This window comes from Monodelphis domestica, chromosome 2 (assembly GCF_027887165.1).
Source record: "Monodelphis domestica isolate mMonDom1 chromosome 2, mMonDom1.pri, whole genome shotgun sequence".
Taxonomy (NCBI): Eukaryota; Metazoa; Chordata; class Mammalia; order Didelphimorphia; family Didelphidae; genus Monodelphis; species Monodelphis domestica.
In genome coordinates this window covers 31,459,449-31,483,993 of record NC_077228.1, presented here as the reverse complement: position 1 = coordinate 31,483,993, position 24,545 = coordinate 31,459,449, and the positions used below count along the sequence as shown (strand labels likewise).

At 48.3% G+C, this 24,545-nt stretch overlaps 1 protein-coding gene across 2 annotated transcripts; it reads left to right on the top strand.

The window, feature by feature from the left end:
• The first annotated feature begins 282 nt into the window (after positions 1 to 282).
• Positions 283 to 13,483, top strand: DMBX1 (diencephalon/mesencephalon homeobox 1). 2 transcript variants are annotated; one of them, XM_056815192.1, is made up of 4 exons: positions 283 to 434; positions 4,684 to 4,879; positions 5,300 to 5,669; positions 6,567 to 13,483. In XM_056815192.1, exons 1-4 carry the CDS (start codon positions 283 to 285, stop codon positions 7,115 to 7,117), a joined length of 1,269 nt encoding a protein of 422 aa, XP_056671170.1. In that variant the 3' UTR covers positions 7,118 to 13,483. The 2 variants fall into 2 exon arrangements, with proteins under 2 accessions (XP_056671170.1, XP_056671171.1); XM_056815193.1 differs by having other exon boundaries at positions 283 to 436; positions 4,701 to 4,879.
• Positions 13,484 to 24,545: the final 11,062 nt, after the last annotated feature.

The following is a 24,545-nucleotide window of genomic DNA, read 5'->3' as shown; positions in this document are numbered from 1 at the left end:
AGGTCTCACAGATTCCTTTATGTGCCTGCCAGGCTGGGTATTCCTTCTAACTCTTCATACACATATTTTACTGGAAACTAGGCAAGGGCCAGCTTTTGTCCAAGGTAAAGGAACTCTGCATCCAGTAGGTACTTAGTGATTGATTGTGGAAGGAAGAAGGTGAGAGAGAGAGAGAGAGAGAGAGAGAGAGAGAGAGAGAGAGAGAGAGAGAGCTGGAAAGTCCCTAGAGGTCTTCTCATAGGCCCCTTTTCTGCTTCCTTCTCCCTCTAGGTGGTTGCCGGAATGCAGCACTACGGCGTGAATGGCTACTCTCTGCATGCCATGAACTCTCTCAGTGCCATGTACAACCTCCACCAGCAGGCAGCCCAGCAGGCCCAGCATGGGCCTGATTATAGACCCTCTGTGCATGCTCTCACCCTGGCAGAGAGGCTGGCTGGTAAGATCAACTTGGGGCTGGTGGGGGAGGGAGAGCATGGAGGGAGGTGGGTGCCCACAGGTCTTTGCTCCCTCACTATTCTCTTGCTCCTGCTCTCCACTTCTGGAATTCCTTTTCATGCTTTTTTTTTTAAAAACCTTATTTCCTGTCTTGGAGTCAATACTATGTATTGGCTCCAAGGCAGAAGAGTAGTAAGGGCTAGGCAAGCGGAATTAAGTGACTTGACCAGGGTCACACAGCTAGGAAATGTATGAGGTCAGATTGGAACCCAGGACCTCCCATCTCTAGGCCTGGCTCTCAGTTCAATGAGCTATTCAGCTGCCCCCCTTTTCATGCTTTAAAGGAAACATCATAGCATAGATAACTAGGGTTGAGCTTGCAGTGTGGACTTCTGCCTCAGATACTTCCTATCTGGGTGACTTTAGATAAGTTCCTTCAGATTTATGAGCCTCAGTACCTTCCTCTGTAAAAGAAAGGGATTGGATGGCATGATTCTCTGTTCTCCAACTGGGATTGTAGAATCTTTAGCCCCCTGAAAATGTCCCCTCTTCCAGTAGGTCTTCTCTGCCTTCTGGCTAGGAGATACTTTCTCCCAACAGTTTCCAGAGCTCTCTGATCACATCTCTCTGGTACATTTATCATGTAATATAGATTCAGGTTCCCCAAGTTGATTTCCCTCTCCTAGCCTGGGAGCTCCATGAGGTCGGGGACTTTACTTCACCTTAGTTATCTCTCTCCCAGCCCAGGAGCCAGGGTTCTGAACTCAGCAGGCACTTAGTGTTTGTTAGGTCAAATGGAACCTGTTGCTGTGTATGAGATTCCTTCTGTTCTACAAAATCCAGACATCCCCTGATAGTAGTGTTCCTAAAAAAAATGGAGCTCACCAGGCTGTTGACCTCCATGCCTCAAACACCCTCCTTCCTCTTCAGTGCTTCTCCAAGGTTGAGTTCCTGGGCCATTCCTCTTCTGACAGGTCTTTCCTGAGCCTTTTGGCTCTTGGTATTCTCTCTGTCCTCAAATGACCATTTACGTACTTTCCCATTTATTTGTTGTATCCCTGCCCTCCTTCCCAGAAGACAGTAAGCTTCCTGAAGGCAGTGACTCTTGTCTTTGTGGCCCCAGTGCCTGGCACACAGTGGACACTTATTCCTATTGAATTGGTGAGAGCTGCTCCATGACTGCCTCTCATGACTTCAAGATCAACAAACATGAATTAAGTACCCACTATGTGCAAAGCTCAAGAAGACCCACAGAGTAGATCTGACACAATCCCTAGCCTAATGAAGCTCACAGTCTAAGAGGGGGTTGAAGCTCAGGGTTCTCTAACACACTACACCAGGAGGATTAAGATAGCTTCTTAGCACCATAGAGGAAGGTCATTACAGATGGGGTTATCAAGGAAGTCTTCCTGGAAGAGGGTGATTTGTGGCCTAATGGATAAGATGGCAGACTCTGAACTAGAATATGGAAGGAATGATTTGGAAAATCCTTTTTTTTTTTAACCCTTATCTTCTGTCTTGGAATCAATACTGTGTATTGGTCTGGCTCTTAATTCAATGAGCTACCCAGCTGCCCCCTGAAAATTCCTTTTGATTATTATGAACTTGATAAGTATCCACAAACATGTATAATCTCCCCTCCCCAGGGCAAAAAGGAGGGCTGCCCAGGAAACAGGAAATTTCCCTTAGATTTGTGTTTTTAAAAAATGATATTTCAAATTCAATATGGTGGCTCCAACACTGTACAGCTTATCTAGGTCCCCTTTGGAGGAAGGTAAGCTTTAAAGTATGGGCACAAATTCACCAGGTGAAGAAGGAAAAGGGCAGTAAGTATTTATTCAGCTCCTATTATATGGCAGGCACTGTGCTAAGCATTTTACAAATATCAATTCACTTGGCCCTCACAAAAACCTTGGAAGGTGCTATTAATATCCCCTTTTATAGTTGAAGAAACTGTGGCAGACAGACTTACTCAGGGTCACAGAGCTAGGAAGGGTTTGAGGCAGGATAGACCCAATGCTCTATCCACTGTGCTACCTAGCTGCCAAAGTAGATAGATAAAAGGGGAGGAAAATGCATTCCTGGAAGAGAACAAAGGCTCTGACATAGGACAACACAGGGTCTACTCAGGGCACGAAGAGAAATCCAGTTTGACTGAAGCATATCTGTCATGGAAAGGACTGATCTAAGATGCAGCTGTTAAGCTAAGCCTCAATGCTAAGCCTTGAATGCCAGACAAATGAATTTAAAATGAATGGGAGACAATAGGGTTTCCTGTAAGGCTTTGAGGGGAGGAATGACATGTGCCTAAAGAAGATGGCTCTGGCAAGAAACCCAAGGATGGATTGAAGGGGGACCTGTTAGGACCCTACTCCCACAGGCCAGATGGGTGATATTGAGGGTCTGCACTAAGGTAGTGACTGTGTGAACAGAGGAGGAGAGAGGGAGCAGAGATGTAGTGGAAGTGGGACCCACAGAACTTGGTCACTGATTGGCTATGATGAGTGAGGAAGAAGGAGGAGTAATAGATCTCCCCCAAGATGAGGGACTTGGGAGATGGAGTCTATTAGCAGAGGGAGGGAAGTCTCAAGATCTTGGAATATTTCATCTTTTTTGGCCCTTAGATGAAGCAGTCCTTTGGGAAAGGAGGAGGGCAGAGGCCATGATTTCAGGGATGTGGGTGAAGAGACCCAGAATTCCAGCTGAGTCCTCTCTCTGGTTCTCCAGTTCCCTCATCCTCACACATCTACCTTGAGCCTTTCTGCTCCATAAATCATCTATCCTTGTGAAATCTTAGTGCCTTGGTCCTGGAGGCAGTGACTGGCTGTGCCCCATGGGGAGGCAAGCTCGGGGCTTTGAACTGTGGCTTCTACAGTAGGGGATGACTACATGGTGCCACCCACTCTCTCACTTGACTCCCCCTTATGACCAAGTACAATTTTATGAGTTATTTCACCCAAGCCAGGGTAGAATCAGGGTCAGAGCTAAGTCTATGACTAGGAACAAAGCTTGGTCTATGACTAGAGTTCAGGTTATATTAAGGCTCAGGCAAAGAAATTACCTTTTGGGGGGGCATTTATGGAGTCATTGGCATGGATTCGGTGACCTCTCTAGGCTTCCTCTGCCCTTCAGCCAGAGGAGATTTTGATGATCCTTCAGATCATCCTTTGGTGTCCTTCAGAATGTTTCAGCAGAGGGGCAGCTAGGTGGCACAATGCAGAGGTCTAGAATCAGAGGACCTGGATTCAAATCTGACCTCAGACATTTTCTAACTCTGTGACCCTGGGCAAGTCACTTAACCCCATTTCTAGCCCATGTCCTTCGGTCTCAGAGTTGATACTTAGACAGAAAGTTTAAAAAATAAATAAAAAAGAATGCCTCACCAGAACTGCATCCACTACTTGGAATCTGAGTAGTAGTAAGATTTAGCTGTGATTTGATTAGGGCTAAGGACAGCAGTGGCTTCTCCTTTGCCTGGCCATATGCCCACTGGACAACCAGGAACACAGCATTCTAAGAAGGATGTTGACAAGTTCAGAATAATGAAAAGAATTATTTTAGCAAAAGGCCATTGATGAATTTAGCAAAAGGCCATTGAGGATAAACAGAACAGCAAGAAGCCCATACCAGGACCATAGGAGGATAAGATGAAGGAACTAGGCATTTTGAGCCCAGAGAAGAGGTTTAGGAGGGATAAGTCACTTAATTTCTGCCTGCCTCAGTTTCCTCATTTGTAAAAACAGGATAATAATAGTATCTTCCTTCCAGGGTTGTTGGGACAATAAAAAGAGAGACTGTAAAGCATTAAATATCCCCTCATCACCATCATCATCATCATTTTTCTTCTCTAAGGGAGGAAGTAGGAAGGGGGGGGGGGGAGAGGGACCACACTCTCTATCATAGTTTCCCAGTTTCATAGGATTTACAATAGAAGGGCAGTTGGAGGTCATTGAGTTGAACCTCCTTATTTGACAGAAGAAATCCTTGATTTCCTTTATGACACACTCAGTAATGGGGCTCTTTCACGTGTAATGAGCTCCCCGTCACTACTATCAGGTCAGGGAGGCTGTGGAGGGGCTCCTCTTGTGGCATGGGTTGGCCTGGGCACCCATTGGCATCCCTTCTAGCTTCAGGACTACAGCTCTAAGCTGGTGGAGGGCTGAGTCTTGGCACCAGAAGGCAGCCGGTCTTGTGTGTGCTCCTCCCTAATTCCCATAATTAAATGGGCCCCCTCTGCTTGCCCTCCAACGGCTGTACATTTCAAGACATCATCTTGGAGGCCCGCTATGGCTCTCAGCACCGAAAGCAGCGCCGCAGCCGCACGGCCTTCACGGCCCAGCAGCTCGAGGCCCTGGAGAAGACCTTTCAGAAGACTCACTACCCGGACGTGGTGATGCGGGAGCGACTGGCGATGTGCACCAATCTGCCGGAGGCCCGAGTACAGGCAAGACGCGCTAGCCCTACCCCCTCCCGGGGAGACTTCCCGCCCTCGGCCCGGCTCCTCCTCCTCCTTCGGCAGCTCCCCGGGCCTTGCAGCCCTGAGCCAGCTTGGGCTCCCACCTGCAGGGGCGAAACAACCTTTTAGCCCTTTTCACTAAGACGGGGAGGGAGGAGAGTGAAGGCCGGCTGTGAGAGGAATGTGGGGGGGGGGGTGGAGTCGGGCAGGGGGAGGAGTGTTGGGGATTGCCTCTCTGCCTAGGTCTCCCGGACCCTACCCGGATTTCAGCTTTCTATCCCTCTCCCCTCTCCCCCCTCCGTAGTCCCCCTCCCTCCCACTTTGCTCTCTGCTCCCACTTTCGTTCTTCATCCCGCCTGGCCGCTCACCTCTTCTTCCTTTCTTCTCCTCCTCCTCCTCCCCCGCAAGGTGTGGTTCAAGAACCGAAGGGCCAAGTTCCGCAAGAAGCAGCGGAGCCTGCAGAAGGAGCAGCTTCAGAAACAGAAGGAGGCCGAGGGCGGGCACGGGGAGGGCAAAGCTGAAGTCCCTAACCCGGATGCCCAGGCCCCCGGCCTGCCCGAGTCTGAGCAGTCCTGTACTCTGTCTGGAGAGCCCTCCACTGAACTACACCTGACCCTGTCTGAACAGTCAGCTGGTGAGTCAGCCCCCGAGGACCAGGCTGACCGGGAGGAGGAAGAGGAGGAGGTGGTACGGGGAGCCACCGAGCAAGGCAAGACCGAGAAGAGCCCAGGCCTGGAGGGCAAGGGCTTCAGCTGCAAGAGGAGCAGCCCCAAAGCAGGTGAGGCCCAGGGGAGGCAGGAAGCGCTGCCGGGGACAGGGATCCCTTGGAGAAAGATGCTCAGAAAGTGTGGAGGTTGCAGCTTCGGAGGGAGAGATGTGGCACAGTATAAATTATCCAGGGGACAGTGGCCACTGGGAGAAGCACCACTGATGCAGGAGAGACTGCCAATGAGAGGTTATGGTGTAGGAAAGGTGAGTGAGAGAACCTGGGGCACGGGAAAGGCTGGCGTTACAGGAGACAACCCACGACAGCCCCCAATGTATCAAGAGAGACAAGCGATCAAAGCCGACCGTGCATTGGTAGGGAACTATTTGTCAGTGGAGTCAGAGTATTTCTTCGATGAGCGGGGAGGAGGGATACACCTTCTCCAGGGAGAAAGCGTCAGAGGAAGTGCAGTGTTGGAAAAGACAGTTTGTCTGTCAGAGGAAACGGGCTATAGGGAGAGACAATGTATCAGAGCAGACAGGCTATTTGAGGAAACTATTGGAGGAGAAGAGGTATTGCAGAAGACTATTAGGGAAGATAGTGGATTGTAGGTGGGAAAAGTAACAGAGGATATCATTGCTCAGAGACGTTACTTAGAGAAACGATGTAGCAGGGAGACAACCTGAGAGACAATGCATCAAGGGAGACTAGTGTGGAAACAATGTGCCAGAGGAGACTTTTTCGGGGAAATACTAAGTCCAAAGGGTGGAAAAAAGCAGCTGGTGCACCCTGTACTGCTCTCCCAGCCCGGGATCCTGCCTCTGGCAGAAAGTTAGCGTTCTTCTGCCTGTGGGCACTTTGGGAGGCCCAGGGGAGCCGGTGAGGGAAGGGGGCTCTTTTCAGGTGGTCGGTAGTGGGAGCTGCTGCTGCTCGGTGGTTAACGGGACTCTTCCCCGGCTGTGCTTGCAGACTCACCGGGCGGCACAGCCTCTGCCCCCCTGCCGCCGCAGACCTCGGGAGCTGGGGCCGGCGGCGGCGGCGGCAGCGTCCTGGGACCCTCTCACTCCTACTCATCGTCGCCGCTCAGCCTCTTCCGTCTGCAGGAGCAGTTCCGCCAGCACATGGCGGCCACTAACAATCTGGTGCATTACTCGTCCTTCGAGGTGGGAGGCCCGCCGCCCCCAGCCGCTGCCGCCGCCGCCGCCGCTGCAGCAGCCGCCGCCGCCGTGCCCTACCTGGGTGTCAACATGGCACCGCTGGGCTCCCTCCATTGCCAGTCCTACTACCAGTCGCTGTCGGCCGCAGCTGCCGCGGCCCACCCGGGCGTGTGGGGTTCTCCGCTGCTCCCCGCGGCCCCCGGCGGCCTGGGGCCCCCGCCGCCCCCTCCGCCCGCAGCCGCCGCCGCAGCAGCAGCCGCTGCGTCGGCAGCGCTGAACAGTAAGACAAGCAGCATCGAGAGCCTGAGGCTCCGGGCCAAGCAACACGCAGCCTCCCTGGGACTGGACACGCTGCCCAACTGAGCAGTGTGTCCCCAGGAAGGCGGGTCTCCTGCCCTGGCCCATCCCCTGCCCCCGAGGTCGGTCCAAAGCCGCGGATCAACCTCTCCAGTCCGTCTAGTCCCAGGCGGTAGGGAAGGGACGAGACGGAACTGGAGGCCTAGGGCGGCCTGCAGCCCCATCCCAGCCCCGTTCCTCCGGAGTCTAGGGCCAGGTCCCCTCCACACCTCCCACCCCAATACCTTCCTGGCCCCTGTCAAGCACCCACGCCAGGCCGATCCCCGCCGCCGCCTCAGTGACGGGGACAGGGGAAGGGGGGGGGGCTGCGGGGCGGAGGTGAAGGCTGCACCTGCTGCACCCCTGCATGGCCCTAGGAGGAAGCTGATGTGGGGTGAGGGGAGGGCGGGAGGAAGGAAATCTGTCTCTCCCCCGTGAACTCAACTTCCCCCACCCCCGCCCTTGACAGCCCTAAAGGAGGAGCACCAGACTCCTACCTCGTCCCTGTCTCCCTCCCTTCGTAACTGGATGTGTGGAATGTGATATAAATATAAAGATATAAAGATCTATTTTGTTTCCCCGCCCCTCCCGCCATTCCTCTCCCGGCCTCCCCAAGATTCCCCAGCGTTGGCACCCTGTCCCTCTGACTCTATCTGTTTTCTGGCTGTGTCTCGGTGGGGTGTCTGTCCCACTCTCCTCTATCCCCTTCTAACGTCCCAAAGTCATGTCCACCTAGCTTCAGGCGATTTGGCTGGGTTCTGGATTTCTTCTCTGCCTGACCTTTCCTTTTCTCCCTCTGCTCATGTCTGTCCCCCTCCCCTCCCCCTTAGCTCTCATCTCTCTCCCTCTATCTCTGTCTCTTCCTCCCTGTTTTTTTTTTTTTCTTTCAGTCGCAGACTCTCAAGACTCTCAGAACCAAAAGGAACTGAAGGAGTCATACAGTACCATATGGACAGGAGGAGGATGCTTGGGTTCTGGAGCTTCTTTAGTCATGCCACCTTTGTTTGAAGACCTCCAGGAACAGGAAGCTCATTACCTCCAGGGGCAGTGCACTGTACTTTGGGGCAGCTCTTTCTTCTCTGTCTGTTTCTCAAAGTCATCTCTTTCCTTCTGTTTTTTTCCCCTCGACCTCTGTTTCCCTTTTGGTCTCTCTCCTTCATTCTCTTCTCTTTCACTTACCTCACCACTCACTTCCTCAGTTTCCCCATATGGCAAATATGGACCTACCTGCCTGTGTTGCCCCCTGTCCCACAACTATTGAGCTTCACTTTTGTTTATGCTTGTGCTATTTTTTGAATTCTCCCCTTTCCAACCCAACCCCATTTCCCCCAGCCAGGGTCACTAGCCCACCCCACCCCATTCTACCCCCTGAAACCTTAGCATCTGGTGTGACTGTTGTGTCAGGAAAGGAGACCTGAGCAGGAGGAAAAAATAACCACTTCTGAGAAAGCTGTGCTCCTCTTGGTTAATTTTCCTGAGCAGGAAGTAGTGGCAAAGTCACTTCCTGTGTCTCAAAGAGAATTCTAGTGGCAGAGTTGGAAGGGACCTTCGAGACCATTTTTCTCACCCCTTCATCTTACAGATAGAGAAACTGGGGCCTAGAAAAGACAAGGGGCCTGCTCAGGGTCACATAATGCCAAAGCCAAAAGGAACCTATGAGAGAGAACATTAGCTTCATTCACAGATGGTTAGAATGGGACCCAAGGATGACATAAAGAAATTCCTCCCCCAGAGCAGAAACTGAGCTCTTCTTTTCCATTTAGTTGGGAGGTCTTAGAGTGAGGTAGGAGGGGCACTGAAAGATTTTGTTTGAAGTGGGGTTGGGTGGGCAGGGACTGGACACCAGCCTGACATGACCTGATTTGACTCAGCTCAGCCAATAAGGCCTGGAGCTTTTCTGTTCTTCTTTAACTCCCAGAACAGGGAAGCACACATTCTTTTAAGGCCTGGGTGATCCTGGGCAGAAATACTTTCCAGAACTGAAGAGCAGGAAACCTACAGTTCTAAGATGTAGGATCTCCCTGAGAATAGGGATGAGACTAGGACTGAAGTATCTGTCCTCAGAAAAGAAGTATTAAAAAGCAAGAAAACAAATAGACCCCTTCTCCAAAACTGGATGGGAATGATCTCTCCCACTCCTTATAGAGAGTGGTGATGGAGTGGGAATTCTAAATGTTTGGACCTTTGGGGGACAGCTTTTATTTCCAAACAGGGAACTTAGACATCACTTTTGGTGGAAATCAATCAAATCTTGCATTTGTTTAGGTTTTAGTTCTCAAAATGAATGGCTTTAATGAGAACTTCTGCCCTAACTGCTAACAGGGAAGAAAGAGGGAAAACAGAAGCTTGACTTCTAGCTCCTAGTTCAGGGAACCTGAGGCCAGCTGGGTAAGCACTCAGCTCCAAGTGATGCCATGGCAGGTCTAGGATCCACAGTTCCATCTAGCTTTGACAGCTTAATCATTGTGTGACCTTGGCAGCTTTCTTGCCCTCTTGGCCATCTGTAGAATGAAGGGGGGACCTTCTATCTTAATGATCCCATATTTACTTGTGTTTCCATAGTTCTGATGGAGGGCAGAAGCCTTTAATTAGAGAAATGAGCAATTGACCCTAGAAACAGACAGCTAACTAGAAGCAGGATCCATTGATTTGAAGATAGATGGAGCTAGGTTTTTGGCCATGACCCATATGTATAAAATGTATGCACTGACAGGATGCTGATGGGGACTAGACTCTCTCAGACCAAGGTGTGAGTGTTTTTCTGCAGAAGAGAACTCCTGAATTTCATCCCTGCCTCCCCAGATGCCTCTGGGTCATCAGGGACTCCTGTTCTTTCCCAGACTTCAGGAATCTGCCTCTAGCTTTCTTGGGAACACCTTTATCCTCCTGTTAGCCCGCAGAACCTGCTGGAGCTAGTCTGTCACCATAAAATCATGCAGAAGGCACTGAATTTGGAGTCTGAGGATCTGGATGGGAATCACAACTCTGAATGACCTTGAATATGTCCTACTCACTCTTTAGGCCCCTGGTTGTTCCTTTGGGGAAAAAAGAGAAAGAGTTAGATTAAATGGTCCTTCAAGGTTCTTCCATCTCTAAAGTTGATGATCCTCCGATGGCACCCTGATGGCCTAGGAAGCTTGTGAGAAGTCCTGGAGCTATTCCTCAAGGACCTTTCCTCTTTGCCCTCTTTCCATCTCAATTTCCTAAAATTGGGATCCCCCTCCTGGTCCAGAGTCTTGAAAACCCTGAGTAAGCTTTGCTTGAATCCTCCTCTAACCATTCTGCCAAAAGCCAGCAGAAAGCCTGGGTCTGAGTATATGTTTCTCATCCGTGCCATTCCTGCTGGCCAGGGCTAGCAGAATTGGCCCCTCCTCTCTTGGAATATGGAGAGGAAGAGTGACTATAGGCTTGGGATAGGGTTGACTTCTCTTTATTCGAAGCTGGTGTTGCTGAATGTGTATTATCCAAGATCCCTTGATTTCTTCCTTCTCCCTTCCTATACCCTGTCTCAGGCTTCCTCCCTGATCCAACCATCCCAACTGGCTCAGGAGAGGGAAGTTTGGGAAAAGAAGGAGGGTTGGTTGGAGCCCCTGGAATGGGTAGGGTTTAGGGAGGAAATCTATTTCTATGAGGAAGTTGGTCTGCTTCCTCTGATCCTGTGCCCCTTGTTTAGTCAAGAATGGGATTTCCTATAGGAATCGTGGGAAGAGATCTTAGAGTGGGGAATCTTTAACTTCTCACTTTCCAGGAGTCCAGGGATAAATTTCAGAAGGTCTGGGAACTTGGATGGGGAAAAACATGTCTTTATTTTACATCCCACTATTTCCTTTAATTATTTTAAAATGTTGTTCTGAGGAGTCTACAGACTTCATGAGAGCACCCAAGAGGTGCGCATTAGTTTAAAAAAAGGGAGGAATTCCTTACTTCAAAACCATCCAATACAACCCTCTCAATTTACAGGGAAGCAAACTGAGGTTCACAAAGAGACTGAGACTCAATTGAAATCAAGCACACCTTAAATAGCAGATCCAGTCTTCTTTTGTAGGTTCTGGTCATAGAGGGAAGAAAGGTTGCCTGGACTTCCTGGGTTGTTTAGTGAATCAGTTTGGCTAACAGGTGCTCTCATTCTCTTTGCCCCCTCCATCCATCAAGGAACACATCTTTCCTGAGTTTCTTCCAGTGTCCATGCTCATGACCTGCCCCACTGGAGATGGATTAATGGAATGGGGGTGAAGGGGGAGTGTAGACCAGAGTCTTGACCTGTAGGAGTACCCAGGCTGATGGGGAATATCAGAAGATCCTTCCGGGAGCAGAGGCTAAGCTAGCAAAGATTCTGGCTAGACTAGCAGGTCTTTGGGACCTCAGAGGAGGGAGTGATCATTGACTGATCTGGTCAGGGGAGGCTGATAGGGGCAAGTGGGCATGCAGCTGTGCCCAGAAGGACAGGGATAATTTGGATAAGCAGAGGGGGGAAGGAAAAGGGTGTTCAGGGAATGAGGAACAGCTTGTGCAAAGATATAGAGGCAGGACAGAGGCTTCTGGATTGGTGAGGAATCTGCCTGGCTGGAACAGAGGGTGAGTAAAATGAATTTAAGGAATGAAATACTGGGAAGAGAGGTTGGGACTAGCTGGTAGCAGGCCTTGAGGGCCAGGATGGTGAGTATATTCCATAGGCAATGGAAAGCACCCCGAGGTGTCTGAGGAATGGAGTGATATGGGCAGAACGAGATTTAAGGAAGATAATTTGGGCAGCATGTGGAGGTGGGAGGGCAGAATCTTTGCTTTTAGATCCTCAGGGCCTTGTACATTGGAGATGCTCAATAAATGTCTGTTGAATCCCATGTCCTTTAACCAAATCCAGAAGCTGGAGTTAGAGAGTCCAGACTGTAGGTTTGCATCCTCTGGCCTTTCCTTCCTACCTAGTTTCCCACTGAGAGTTGTGGTGTGTGTGTGTAGAAATAGTAGCCCAGAAGTGGGGACTTCAGGAGCCAGCCTGGAGCTTTGGGAGAAGAGGGAAGGCCTAGTTCATAGGTAGCCCAAGTCAATATGCTGAGTTTTCAGGATCTCAGCTTCTGCCCCCCAGGAGCCTCTGATCCAAGTAACCAGTAGTCCTCGTTCCTCCAAACTCCTGACCTCCACCTCTGAAAGCTCAGAAAAGATCCAAGAGACTAGGAACCCCCCCAGGGCAAGATCCAGGTTCTGATGTCAGTAGATTAATCACCTTACCTCATCCCAGGGATGGCTTCTCAGGGAATGAAGATCAGAGAGACCACTAAGGCAGTAACTTACTTAGAGGTAAGGATTCCAATGAATCCAAGGATTCCAATTCCTGGCCTAACTCAGACCAGATTCAAACCTCTGGCCTTGTAGGCCTGGGTTCTCCTTTCCCATGTCCCAACTCAATTCAATTAGTTTTCCTAGTCTTGGACCTAGACTCACTTGGGCTCAGAATCAAGCTTATTTGAACTCCCTCCTCTGGGAAGAGGAGGGGAGACCCTAGACCCATATTGGTGAACCCATGGCATTCATGCCAGAGGGAGTTGCTCCCTTCCCCTTCTCCACTGGACCTGAGAACATTTCTGTCATCACCCACTCCCCTGTCTGGGGTGAGGGGGTTACTCACATACAGTGTGAGGGTTGCAGTTTGGGCACTCGGTCTTGAAAAGGTTTGACATCACCATCCTAGACCCTGACCTGGCACATAACTCCCCCATAGGCAGAGGAGATACATATATACATAAATGTGTTTATATGGGGAGGAGAGAGAGAGAGAGAGAGAGAGAGAGAGAGAGAGAGAGAAGAAGAAGAAGAAGAACTGGAAGACTATCTGGCAATCCTATCCCCCAGCAACTGTCCTGAGTGTATATGGGTTGCTATCTTTGATCCCAAGTTCCCAAGTAAAGGAACCATATTCCCATATTCCCTGCTCAGCTACCATCCTAGTCTCCTGATATATCCTTCTTGGGTCTTTTTCCTTAGCTCTGCCTTTCCCCTTGCCTCCCACTTTGGTCCAGTGGAGTAAAACTAGACTCCAGGTGATACCCAGGAGACCATCTCACCCTAGATACTTGTGAACCTCCAGACTTTTCCTTCCCCAACCCTAAAGTCCCTTGGCTGGTGGGCTGTACAAACTGCTGTAAAAACTGCTGTTGTGTGACAATGTGTGCTTAGAGATCATGGCCTTCCCATGGCCAAGACACTGTAAGGTACAATATTTATTTATTCTGTTAGTTGAAAAACCAGATCCCAGGCACGTGCCCTTGCCACTGGCCCTCCTGCTGGGCTCCCATGTGCCGCATGCCGCTTGCTCTGTGCTGTGTCTTATCTATCTGTCTGTCCAGCTTCCTGTGACCTTGTGGCTGTTTTTCATACTCCATAAATAAAAGGCAAAAGGCCCAAAGAAGAAGGTCTCAGGTTTTGTTGATTGGGGGCTGGGGGATGGGAGGGAGGCAGGATTTTGTCTTAAAAGTGGCTGTAATCATTTGGGATGGTCTGGGAGGAGCCATAGCCCCTGCCCTCAGGGAGCCCCGAATTTCAGGTATCCAAAGATTCAGAGACATCACACACACTAAAAAGCATGACAGAAATGGAAGTAACTGAGAAAAGATGAGAGAAGAGTTGGGCAGTGATTTGACTAGAAGAGTGGAAAGATTTTGAGATAAAAGGAGAGTAGAGGGAGGAGGAGAAAGGGGACAGGGCTAGAGACTGTTCCTTGAGGAGCAAAAGAAGAAACTTGTTTCACTGGTCATCATAATCCTGTGTCACATTCTAGAGCCTGGAAGAGAGAAGGCAGGGGCAGAGATGGAAACAGAAATAAAGATAGCCCAAGAATTATTAAACCCATTTTAAAGACCCCAGAATGTCAGAGCTGGAGGTCATTTTGTATCTGAGTATGGATTCCCTTGGCAACATCCCCAAGGGTCATCAAGATTCTGCTCAAGGGAAAGAGACTCCTTTCCTTCCATGAGAGTTGACTCTATTTGGGGATGGTTCTTCATCCTTACCTCAAGCCTCAGTCTGCCACTCTGAGATGTTCACCCATTGTTTTTAGTTCTATGTTCTGGGACCACGAAGAGCAAGTCATATCCCTCTTCTACACTACATCTTTTTTTATGCATGATGGTAGCTTCCTCCTACCAGCCTCTAGTCTTCTCTTCTTCAGGATAAACATCTCTCCCCTACTTCTGCTGACTGATACTCTCACGACATACACTAAACATCCTGGCCATCCTCTGGACCCTCTTATCTCCTCAATGTCCTTAAAAGAAAAAAACCCTAATCCTTATCTTATGTCTTAGAATAGATACTGAATCTCTGTTCCAAGGCAAAAGAGCAATAAGAGCCAGGCAATTGAGGTTAAATGACTTGTCCAGGGTCACACAGCTAGGAAGTGTCTGACACCAAATTTGAACCCAGAATCTCCTATCTTCAGGCCTGGCTTTCTATCCTGTGCTACCCAGCTGCCCTTCTGATGTCCTTCTTAAAGCAGTATACCCAGAAGTGAGCATGATATTTTTTAATGGAGTCTGATTGAGACACATTACTAGGGCACCATTACTTCCTTTGGTCTAGAAGCTGGGTCTTTTCCAAGGCAGCTTAAGATGAAATTAGCTTTCTTGGTTGCCATAGCACATGGCTGACTCATCCTGAGCTGGAAGCCACTAAAATCCCCAAGTCTGTTTTTATAAAAAAAACTGTTGTTCAGTTACACTGAGCAAATCCCCCATCCTGTCTGGTGGAATTGATTTTTTAACTCAGTGGAGAATGGTCCATTTCTCCTTTATCTTTTAAGGTTGGGCCCATTATTCCAGCCTATACTAATCTCTGGGTATCCCATGATCCAGTGTGACCTCCCAGCTTTGTGTCTTCTGCATTAAAAAGCCAAAACCAAAACCAAAAACTTTCCTTTTGTCTTAGTATTAATCCTAAAGCAGAAGAGGGGCAGGCAAGGGCTAGACAACTGGGGTTAATTGACTTGCCCAGGGTCACAAAGCTTGGAAGTATTAAACTCAGCTCTTCCTAACTCCAATCCCAGCCGCACAACTGACCACAGAAGTTAGGCATCTTGTCCAGGGTCACACAGCTGTGTCAGAGAGCCCATTGCCTACCTCATCCTACCTCCCACGTTTGGCTCCAGAAGGCAGATCTAGGAGCAGCTTGGGGTTAGCCACAATTCAGCTCACTAAAAGGTGAAACTCCAGAAGATCATCTTAGCCCCAGGTCCAGGGGGATTGGGCTGCTTCAGTAGCTGTGGAGCCCCACCTACCTGGAGGGCTTGAAGTGGTTGCTCCCTCTGGGCTTACCAGGGATGTTAAGACTAGAGGTCCTGTGATTCCCCTGACATGATATGATTCTAGGATCTTACAGCAGAAGAAACTGAGGCTCAGAGAAGTTAAATAACTCCATGGAGACCCCCAAACTAGGGAGTAATCAGTGAAGCTGGAAAGGCTAGGGGCAAGCCCTAGAAGAGATGCCCCCCAGACAAGAATGCCTGCAGAACTAACCCCTGTTGGTCCAGATGGGAAATGGAAACTCTGAAAGAACCAAGGAAAGAGAGTAATGGGATTCTGTTGGTAGGGGATTCTGCATAGGGCGGAGGACTTATGTGCAGAAATGGGAGGGTCTAGGGGGTAGCTGAGTAGTTCAGTGGATTGAGAGCCAAGCCTAGAGATGTGAGGTCCTAGGTTCAAAAATGACCTTAGACACTTCTCAGCTGTGTGACCCTGGGCAAGTCACTTGACCCCCATTGCCTAGCCTTTACCACTCTTCTGCCTTGGAGTCAATACAAGGGTTTAAAAAATGGTTTAAGGGTTTAAAAAAAAGAAGTGGGGGATCTTCAGGGAGAACTTGAGGATTGGGGAGCATTTTGGGGAACACACAGGAGGGCACAAATAGCCTGACCTCTGCTTTACCCACATTCTTTCCTTTCACCACATGGGGAAGGGAGCCCCCCACCTGGCTTCCTAGTGACTCTGGTGCTATTCCTGGGAAGTAGTGGGGGTGAATGTGGCAGGGAGGGGGCAGTAGAAGGCTGGGGGCTTCTGGGCAGGTAGAGAAAGGTCCCTTCCTAGGGCCCCTTTCCCATGGAGCCCCCCCACCCAATTGCTTTTGGCTTCTGGGCAAAGAGATGAAGAGGCTGCACTCCCTGCTCCACCCCTCCCCGCCCCTCTGCCAGGTCTGTCTGAACTTCCAACAAAGACCACTCTAAAGGGCTGGGGGTGGGGGAGAGGAGAACCTGACACCTGAGGTTTCACCCACACCTACCCTCAGGCCCAGACTGATGGTCTGCCCCTCCCTGAGGCAGGAATGTGTCTGAGGGGCCCAGCCTGACCTACCTTTAGCCCCAGTTTGGGGCCTGTGGCTCCTGAAAAGACCCCAGTCAGCACAGATAGATCCTATAGTTACACAGTCACACCTAGACCAGTGATGGGCTGGAAGAAATGAAGGAAGAAAACAATCTTCTTCTTTTTTTTAAAGTTGGGATATATATTATTTTTAAACCCTTACCTTCTGCCTTAGAATACAATGTAAGGGTTAGGCAATGAGGGTTAAGTGATTTACCCAGGGTCACACAGCTAGGAAGTATCTGAAGCCAAATTTGAACCCAGGACTTCCTGTCTCTAGACCTGGCTTTCAATTCACTGAGCTACCCAGCTTCCCCCCAGGATCTTTATCCCCTGTCTTAGAATTACAGAAGAAAGGTATGGGCTAGGCAGTTGGGATTAAGCAACTAGCCTAGGGTCACATGTTTAGGAAGTACCTGAGATCATATTTGAACCCAGAACCTCCCATCTGACACTCTATACACTGAACTATCTAGTGGCCCCCCAAAAAAACTTGAGTGTCCATTATGTTATAGTCATTGTGCCAAGTTCTTTATAAATTTCATTTGATCCTCACATAGACCTTGAGAAGTAGGTACTATTATTACCTCCATTTTTCAGTTGAGGAAACTGAGTCAGGCAGTGCATAACTGGGTCACACAGCTAGGAAGTATCTGAGACTGGGTTTGAATTCAGGTCAGGCCAGATTCTGTAGGGTTCTCAGACAATGGATAAACTATTCAGAGCCACTCTTTCTGGGTGATAGAAGTAGTCTTCTCTTACCTTGTTAGCCCAAGGCTATCCTTCCAACCAAAAGAATGAAATGCCTTGGGAGACAGTGAACTTCTAACCATTAGATGTGTTGGTGCTGAGTATAGGTGACCAGTATGGATTTCCTTACAGGAATTTCATCTTGTCTGTGTATTTGGACATCCAGTGAACCCATGTTTCAAGACCCTGGAACCAGTCACCCTCACAAAGAAGGAAGTGTTCATTGTGGTAATTCTTTGCATAGAAGAAACAATAATACATAATATATCTACCAGATGACTGAGTGCCAACACTTTCTCTCAACCAGTATAGAGGCATGCTCCCTAGGAACTTATCAGAGCAATTCAAGGTAGCAGGGTTCAGTTGGACACTCTGGATCATTTGGGAGCCAACTAAAGCTCTCCCAATGCAGGAATCCTGTCCTCAAGTATTTTATACCTGAAGTGAGATCAGACTTGTTCTTCTTTGTTCTAGAGCTCCATTGTGTTGAGGTAGTATTTAGTCTTCTCTCATACTTGGGTCTCTAGAAAATTTCTCCAAGTTCTAGGTACTTTGTGGTCCAACATGTTCTCAAAATCATAGCTCATGAAGTCTCCACTGGTGTATTTTTTTCCACAAAACTAGAAGACACATTAACTATGTTAAATTTAATTGTGGTTGGACTTAATATTCAATAGGTGGTCACTAAAGATTTAATTTCTAAATCCCCAAAATGAATTACTAAAGTAAATGGAATTTATGGTAGTTTATTTACAATAGAGTCTAAGATATTAAGGAAGTGAGAAAAGGCTAGAGAGGGAGAGAGCGCTCTAGCTTCCTCAGAGCCAGGTAGAAATTCTTAAGGCCCTAATCAGGAAAAAGAGTCTCAAGATGATGAGTCTTTCTTGGAGGTTCACACTTCCAGAAAGGCGGGATCATTAAGTCAGCCTTTCACTCACCAGGTGACCATCTAAAAGGAAAGCAGTCTGAGGTCTCCTACATGAGCTCCTCCAGGGGTCCAGTTTCATAACCAAGTCCGAGTGTCTGTCTTCCAGTCTCTCCTCAAGTGTCTGTCCTCCATTCCAACTCTGAGTCAGAGTTCTTCCATCTCCAAGCCCGGGTGACTCACCTCCTCTCCAAACTTGAGAAACTGATCCTCCAACCCAACTCCAAGGCAGAGTTCTTTTTTTCCATCTCTCTTGTGGTCCTCTATTTAAACATCTTTTTCTCTTGTGTCACCTCTCCTAAATTTCACGTCTACCAATCACAAAAGACACTCCTCTCCAGGACTGCCCACTCATTTGTGGGTCACAGACCTCCCACTAAATGCATGAAAGTGTTCACACCTTTTTGTGGTTAGTTAACACCTTTTTTGGTTAGTTCACCTTTTGTAGTTTGTTAACACCTTTTTGTAGTTAAAATGGGTAGATCTACTTCAAATACTGAGTTAACACTTTTGTAGATTAAAATCTAAAAATAGACTGTGGATTACAATTCAATCTTCCCAATAAAGGAAGAACTAAGTACCTTCATTGTTAAAATCAGAGGATTACAATTTAATCTTCACAATAAAGGAAGCGCTAAGTATCTTCATTGTTACAATCAGGAGAGAGCTAAATCCAATCTTCACAACTCTAAGCAAAATATAGTTCATGAAATAGTAGAGCTAAATATGTCCAGCCATCCAACAGGTACCCTTTCCCACCAGCTACCACATTTCAGAATATGTCTGAAATTGCACATGGTTCCTGCCCTTAGTGGGGAGATCTTAATATAGGTGGAGAGCTTGAGTTGATGGTCAAGGGAGGAGTCTACCCAGAAGGAGAAGATGGAGAATTCCTTGGGACTTTAGTGATCAGAGAGGGCTTACTGCTGTAAGTGGGGGTTTAATTTTAAAAGGGTTGGACTGGATCATTTAAGAGTGTGGTCGCCAGGAATTTATATTAATTCCAAAGAGATTTATTTACAATTTATTTACAAAATGTAGAAAGAGTGAAATAAGGAAAATCATAGAGGGGATAGGGTAAGATATCTAGCCTAAGCACTAAGTAATTTACTTCTGGCGCCTAGCCCAACTGGAGGAGGAAGAGTTGGTTCTTAGTTGGCCTTGCCAAAAGGGAGGACCTGGGGAGAAATTCTCTCAAGAGGCTCGTTTCTCTTGAGGCTAGATTCTTCAGAAAATATCCAGGAAAGGAGTCAGCTCTTTCACTCACCATGTGTCAGTCCAATAGTCTCATCAAGAACAGGGTCTCAGGTCCAGTCAGCAGATTTCTCTTTCAGTCTCCACTCCAGAGAATGAAGAAGTCTCTCTCATAGGAAGTGACTGCTCCTTTTAAAGATGCCTCTTTTGCATCACTTCCTGTGTCTTCCTCCACTTTTTATGTGGACAAATCATAGTCTAAAACCTTGCTTAGGACTGCCCAGGAGGCAGTCAGTTGATTCTGATTCGTCACCCACTATTGCACCTGTGGGTCACAGACCTCTCACTTAATGATTAAGTGGGGCATTTACACTTTTAGTGATTAGATCTAAAAAAATGGGCAGATATTCCCACTCAACTTTAAGTAGAGGGTTCTAAAAATAGGCCAGGGTTACAATTTTAATCTTCACAATCAGGGGAGAGTTAATTTTAATCTTCACACTGTTAATTTGGGGTTTGAATGAATCCCTCAGGATGGGCAGGATTTTCCTAGCTTCAGCAGATGTGTAGGAGGATAAAGGTAGGGGTGGGGAATGGGATAGAACATTTGTGATCAGGAAGCAGGCCCAGGCCATTGTGCTCCTAGCTTAGAGAAAACACTCTGTGCTCATCCTCATCTCATAAGGACCATCTTAACCAGGGCAGACCCCACTCAGCTTCTCCCTGTCACTGAGAAATGAAATCCTTCAGCCATTCCCCAGGCCATTCAACTTCAATTATTTTAGAGATATCCCATCCCCACACCCTGAAAGACCCCCTAGGGTTGTCAGCCCTTGTTAGAGGGGCTGTGGAAGTGATTCTATTATAGGTCTGAGGCCGGACCCCCAATTTCTGAGATGCCTTCCACTCTTGAGTTTTTGCATTTCAATCCACCTAAGAGAAATCTGAGGTTAGAAAATATATCAGATAAATGTTGGAGAAAATGGGGCAAAATTGGGACACTAATGCATTGTTGATGGAATTGTGAACTGAGGGTATACCCTTTGATACAAGTAATAACACCACTAAGTCTATATCCCAAAGAGATTAAAAAGAGGGGGCCTACTTATACAAAAATGTTTATAGCTGCTTTTTTGTGGTGGCAAAGAATTGGAAATTGAGAGGATGTCCATCAATTGGGGAATCACTGAACAAATTGTGGTCTATGAAGGTGATGGAATACTGCTGTACTGTAAGAAATGATGAACAGAATGATTTCAGAAAGCGATGGAAAGACTTCCATGAACTGATGCAGAGTGAAATAAGCAGAACCAGGACAACATCATATGTAATTGTATAGCAATACTGTGGAATGGTCATCTGAAAGATTTAGCTACTCTCAGCAATACACTGAATGATCCAGGACAATTCTGAGGGATTTATGACAAAGAATGCTCTCAGCCTCCAGAGAAAGAACCGTTTGGAATGCAGATGAAAACATGAGATTTTTCACTTTAATTTATTTGGATTTTTATTTTGGGGTTTTGGCTTCATATGAGTATTGTCTTACAACAAATGAACAATATGGAAATATGCTTTGCATGATCATATATGAAGAACCCAGATCAAATTGCTTGCCAGTTCTGAGAAAGGGAAAGGAAAGAGGGAGACAATTTGGATCTTATAAGTTCAGAAAAACTTATGCAGAAAATTGTTATTACATGCAATTGGTAAAATAAAATATCTTTACAAATTAAAACAAAAGAAGGCATATCAGAAAGTATTGAGGAGGAATGGCCTTAAGTGGTCAGCTAGCTTCTCCTCACCTACCTTTATTGACAGGCCTCTAGGGGCATGGCAGGGAATTAGACAGAGAGAGGGGCAGAGGCAGAAAGAGCCTGGGATAGACATCAGAATTTGAGGAGAAACAGACAGCAACCAGGCCTAGACAGACACTGGCGGAAGCATGGGAGCACAAGGGCAGGCATGGGTGAGGGAGGAACGCATACAAGGACAAGCTCCCTTCTTGCCTCTGTTGCTAAGAATTCCAGAGAAGGTTTCATAAAACCTTTTACAAAGAGCAAAACAAGGGCCAATGTTTCCTGCTTGGGTGTGGGACTAATGGTCTCCTTTATCTCTGGGGAGCTGGGAAAGGATCCCCCCCCACCCCCAACACACACACTTCCTCCCTCCTCCCCTGATGCCTGTTCTTGGAAAGGGTTTGTGTTTCATTCTAGGCTCTTGTATAGTTGTGGGGGTGAGAGTATATGTGTATAGGAGTGGAGGTAAGTTGTGGGTTTGGTCCCCAAGCACAAAGTCCCTCATTGTTCTCTTGCCTGCATCAGGAAGGCCCTACCTACTGCCCACAGTCCTCCAGGCAGAATTGCCACCTTTGGGTGTCTCTGACAGCTCTGGAATCTTGAAAGGCTAAATCCATTCTCCTGCTTCTATTTAGAAATTGGGGGAGGGGGAAGGGAAAGGAGCCTATTTATGTTTTCTTCCCTCCCTCCCTTCCTCCTTCCCTCCTTCCATCCCTCCCTTCCTCCTTCCCTCTCCCTCCCTCCCTCCCTCCCTCTCTCCTTCCTTCCCTCCATACATAACTTTTGGGGAAGAAAGAAGAAATGTCTTACTGCATCAGGATACTCATAGAAATGTACATTAGGTGGTGAAAGGGGGCTTGAAAGTCATTTATAGAGATAGACATAGACACCCAGAGAGGGTGAGGTAAGTGAGTAAATCAAGGTGACAGAGGTGAGAGATCTGGGATGGAATTCCAGGCTCCTGGATCTTTCCATCCAACACATTCCATTTCTGGCTAGTCATATACAAATACTTCCCCAAAGAAAAGGGCAAAACCTTTGACACAAAAACAATGTGGTGGAGCCCCTAAAAATGATGAGACAGATGGGTTCAAGGGCAATTCCTGTGATTCCTTACTTGTATGACCTTGGTCAAGTCACTTTCCCTCTGGGGGCCTCAGTTTCCCAAACTATAGAAATTGGATGGGGTGTTCCCTAAATTTCTTTCAAGTTTGAAAGCTGTAACTAAGGCCCTAAGACCACACCCACCCTCTTCTATCTCTCTGTCATGGCTTCTTTTCTTCTTCCTCCCATCTCTACTAACCTCCAGCTCCACATATTTCTCAGAACCTCCTAAGGGGATTTACCCTGTTGATCCCCTCACACCTTCCAAACCGAGGCTTAGTCTTTCAGGGACCTGCCCACATTCCCAGTTTGAATCTTAATCTCCCCAATTCTCTTCTGCCCCAAAGTGCTCTCAAGAGGCCTCAGACAGGACCCTTCAGGTATGGGGGGGGTAGCCTATTGAGATCCCTTCTTGCACATTATTTGCAATTAGGGGAGGAAAGACTTCAGCACAGAAACTCATCCACAGTGGAGATGCCAAGCATCCCTGTCTGGCCTGAGAATGTCTGGGAACTCATTTCTCAGAGCCCAACAGAGGGCATCACCTCTAGGCTCCCTGGCAGCTGCCAGCTCTCTCCTTAGCAGGCCCCCTATCTGGTGCCCACCCAGGGGGCTCAGGCCTGTTGGGTGGCCCAAGGCCTTGGATTCTTAGGGGTCAGCTCCCTGTTTCAGAGAGATGGATGACTGGCAGGCTCACACTACTGGTGAAGGCAAACCTGAGATACTCATACACATATATGGGGCACCCATGACCAAGAGACATGGGACAGGCACACACACATATATGCACAGGAGAAGGCATCATCATTAGACCAACAGCGGCTGGATAGTTTCTGATTGGGGGTGGAGGAAGGCTGGGCTGGGCCTATTAAGCTGATGGCTGCAGGCCCTAATCCCCTGTGCCAGGCTGTGTGTGTGTGTGTGTGAGTGTGTGTGTGTGTGTGTGTGTGTGTGTGTGTGTGTGTGTTGGGGGGGATGGGGCCCCGCTGGGCTGTAATTTCACGCTGAAGGGCCTGATGGCGCTTCCCGGGGACTGATCCTTTCTGGATCAGAAAACGCACTTCCCTTTGTTACTGGGGGAAGGGAGGGGGGTGTGCGCTATTATCTTCTTAACTCTTTGTGGGCCAGTCAGAGGCAACCTTCTCTCCTTCAGTCCTCCCCCCTCCCATCTGAGTTCCCATCTTGTTCTTCATCTCAATCTCCATCCAACTTCCCTGGGGCAGACAGGGGCAGATCTCACCAGGAATATCCTGCCTGGGGCAGCACCCACCCTTTCCTCATTCCCATCCGTAGTAGTCTCCTCTGAATCCTAAAGGGGGAGCTCTAGAGAGAAGCTGAGGACTGCTGGTGTGTGTGGCTGTGGGTGTGAGTGAGTGAGAGGCAGAGACAGACAGAGAGACAGAGACAGACAGAGATAGAGACAGACAGAGACAGACAGAGAGAGACAGAGACAGAGAGAGAGAGACAGACAGACAGACAGACACACACAGACAGACAGACAGACACAGAGAGAGATCTCAGCAAGGCATCAAGTCCATCCTCCTGCTGCCACACATCCTCCATTAGTGTGACCCCCATGTGACAGTTTATGCTGGGATCTATCGCTAGTACCACACTCACACTCTAATTCCTCTTGCTGCAGTCTGAGACTATGAGCTACCCCTTTCCCATTTCCCTCTGCTCCTCACCTAGAGGCTTATCAAGTCCTCAGCTCTTCTGGCCCAATGATTCCACATCCTGTTCAGCAGGTTCCTGTTGACCTGCAGGAAAAGACCCATGGTGTGTGTGTGTGTGTGTGTGTGTGTGTGTGTGTGTGTGTGTGTGTGTGTGTGCCTCTCCCCACTATCTTCCTGGACTACACCTCCTCAGCTCCCAGTCCTCATTCTTTAGCCGAACATTCCCATTCTAGACAGTGGAAAGGGTTCCTGATTTGGACAGAGGAAACCTCTAGGTTCAAATCCCTGTCATCCTTACTGGTGATTTAATTTGGGGAAATTCTCTTTCCAGCTCCATTCTGTAAAATGAAGGGGTTCAATGGGAAGGACTCCAAGAGATCCTCCCCTTCTCCCCATGATTCTCTAGGAGCTGGTATAATCCATATACTGGATAATCAGCTGGACACCTCCTTCAGGTATTTACTTTCCCCCAGGCCAGGCCACCAGGCAGGAGCCAGTCTTCCACTACCCAAGGGCTTCACAGGTCAGGGCAGCCCTCCCTTTTCCTTGAGAATCCCCTGACCCTCAGCAGGGCATTGGGAAGGGAGTGAAGCTTGGTTTGGCAGTCACCACATTCAGTAAAGACAGGGTTTTGTTTGTTTGTTTTTTCCTGCAGGCCCTCTA

Excerpts from the sequence above, each read along its gene's own strand:
- DMBX1 (XM_056815192.1), top strand. The coding sequence starts at position 283 with ATGCAGCACTACGGCGTGAATGGCTACTCTCTGCATGCCATGAACTCT. Across the intron at positions 435-4,683 it reads ACCCTGGCAGAGAGGCTGGC|CGGCTGTACATTTCAAGACA; the intron begins TGGTAAGATCAA and ends CTTGCCCTCCAA. Across the intron at positions 5,670-6,566 it reads GAGGAGCAGCCCCAAAGCAG|ACTCACCGGGCGGCACAGCC; the intron begins GTGAGGCCCAGG and ends CTGTGCTTGCAG.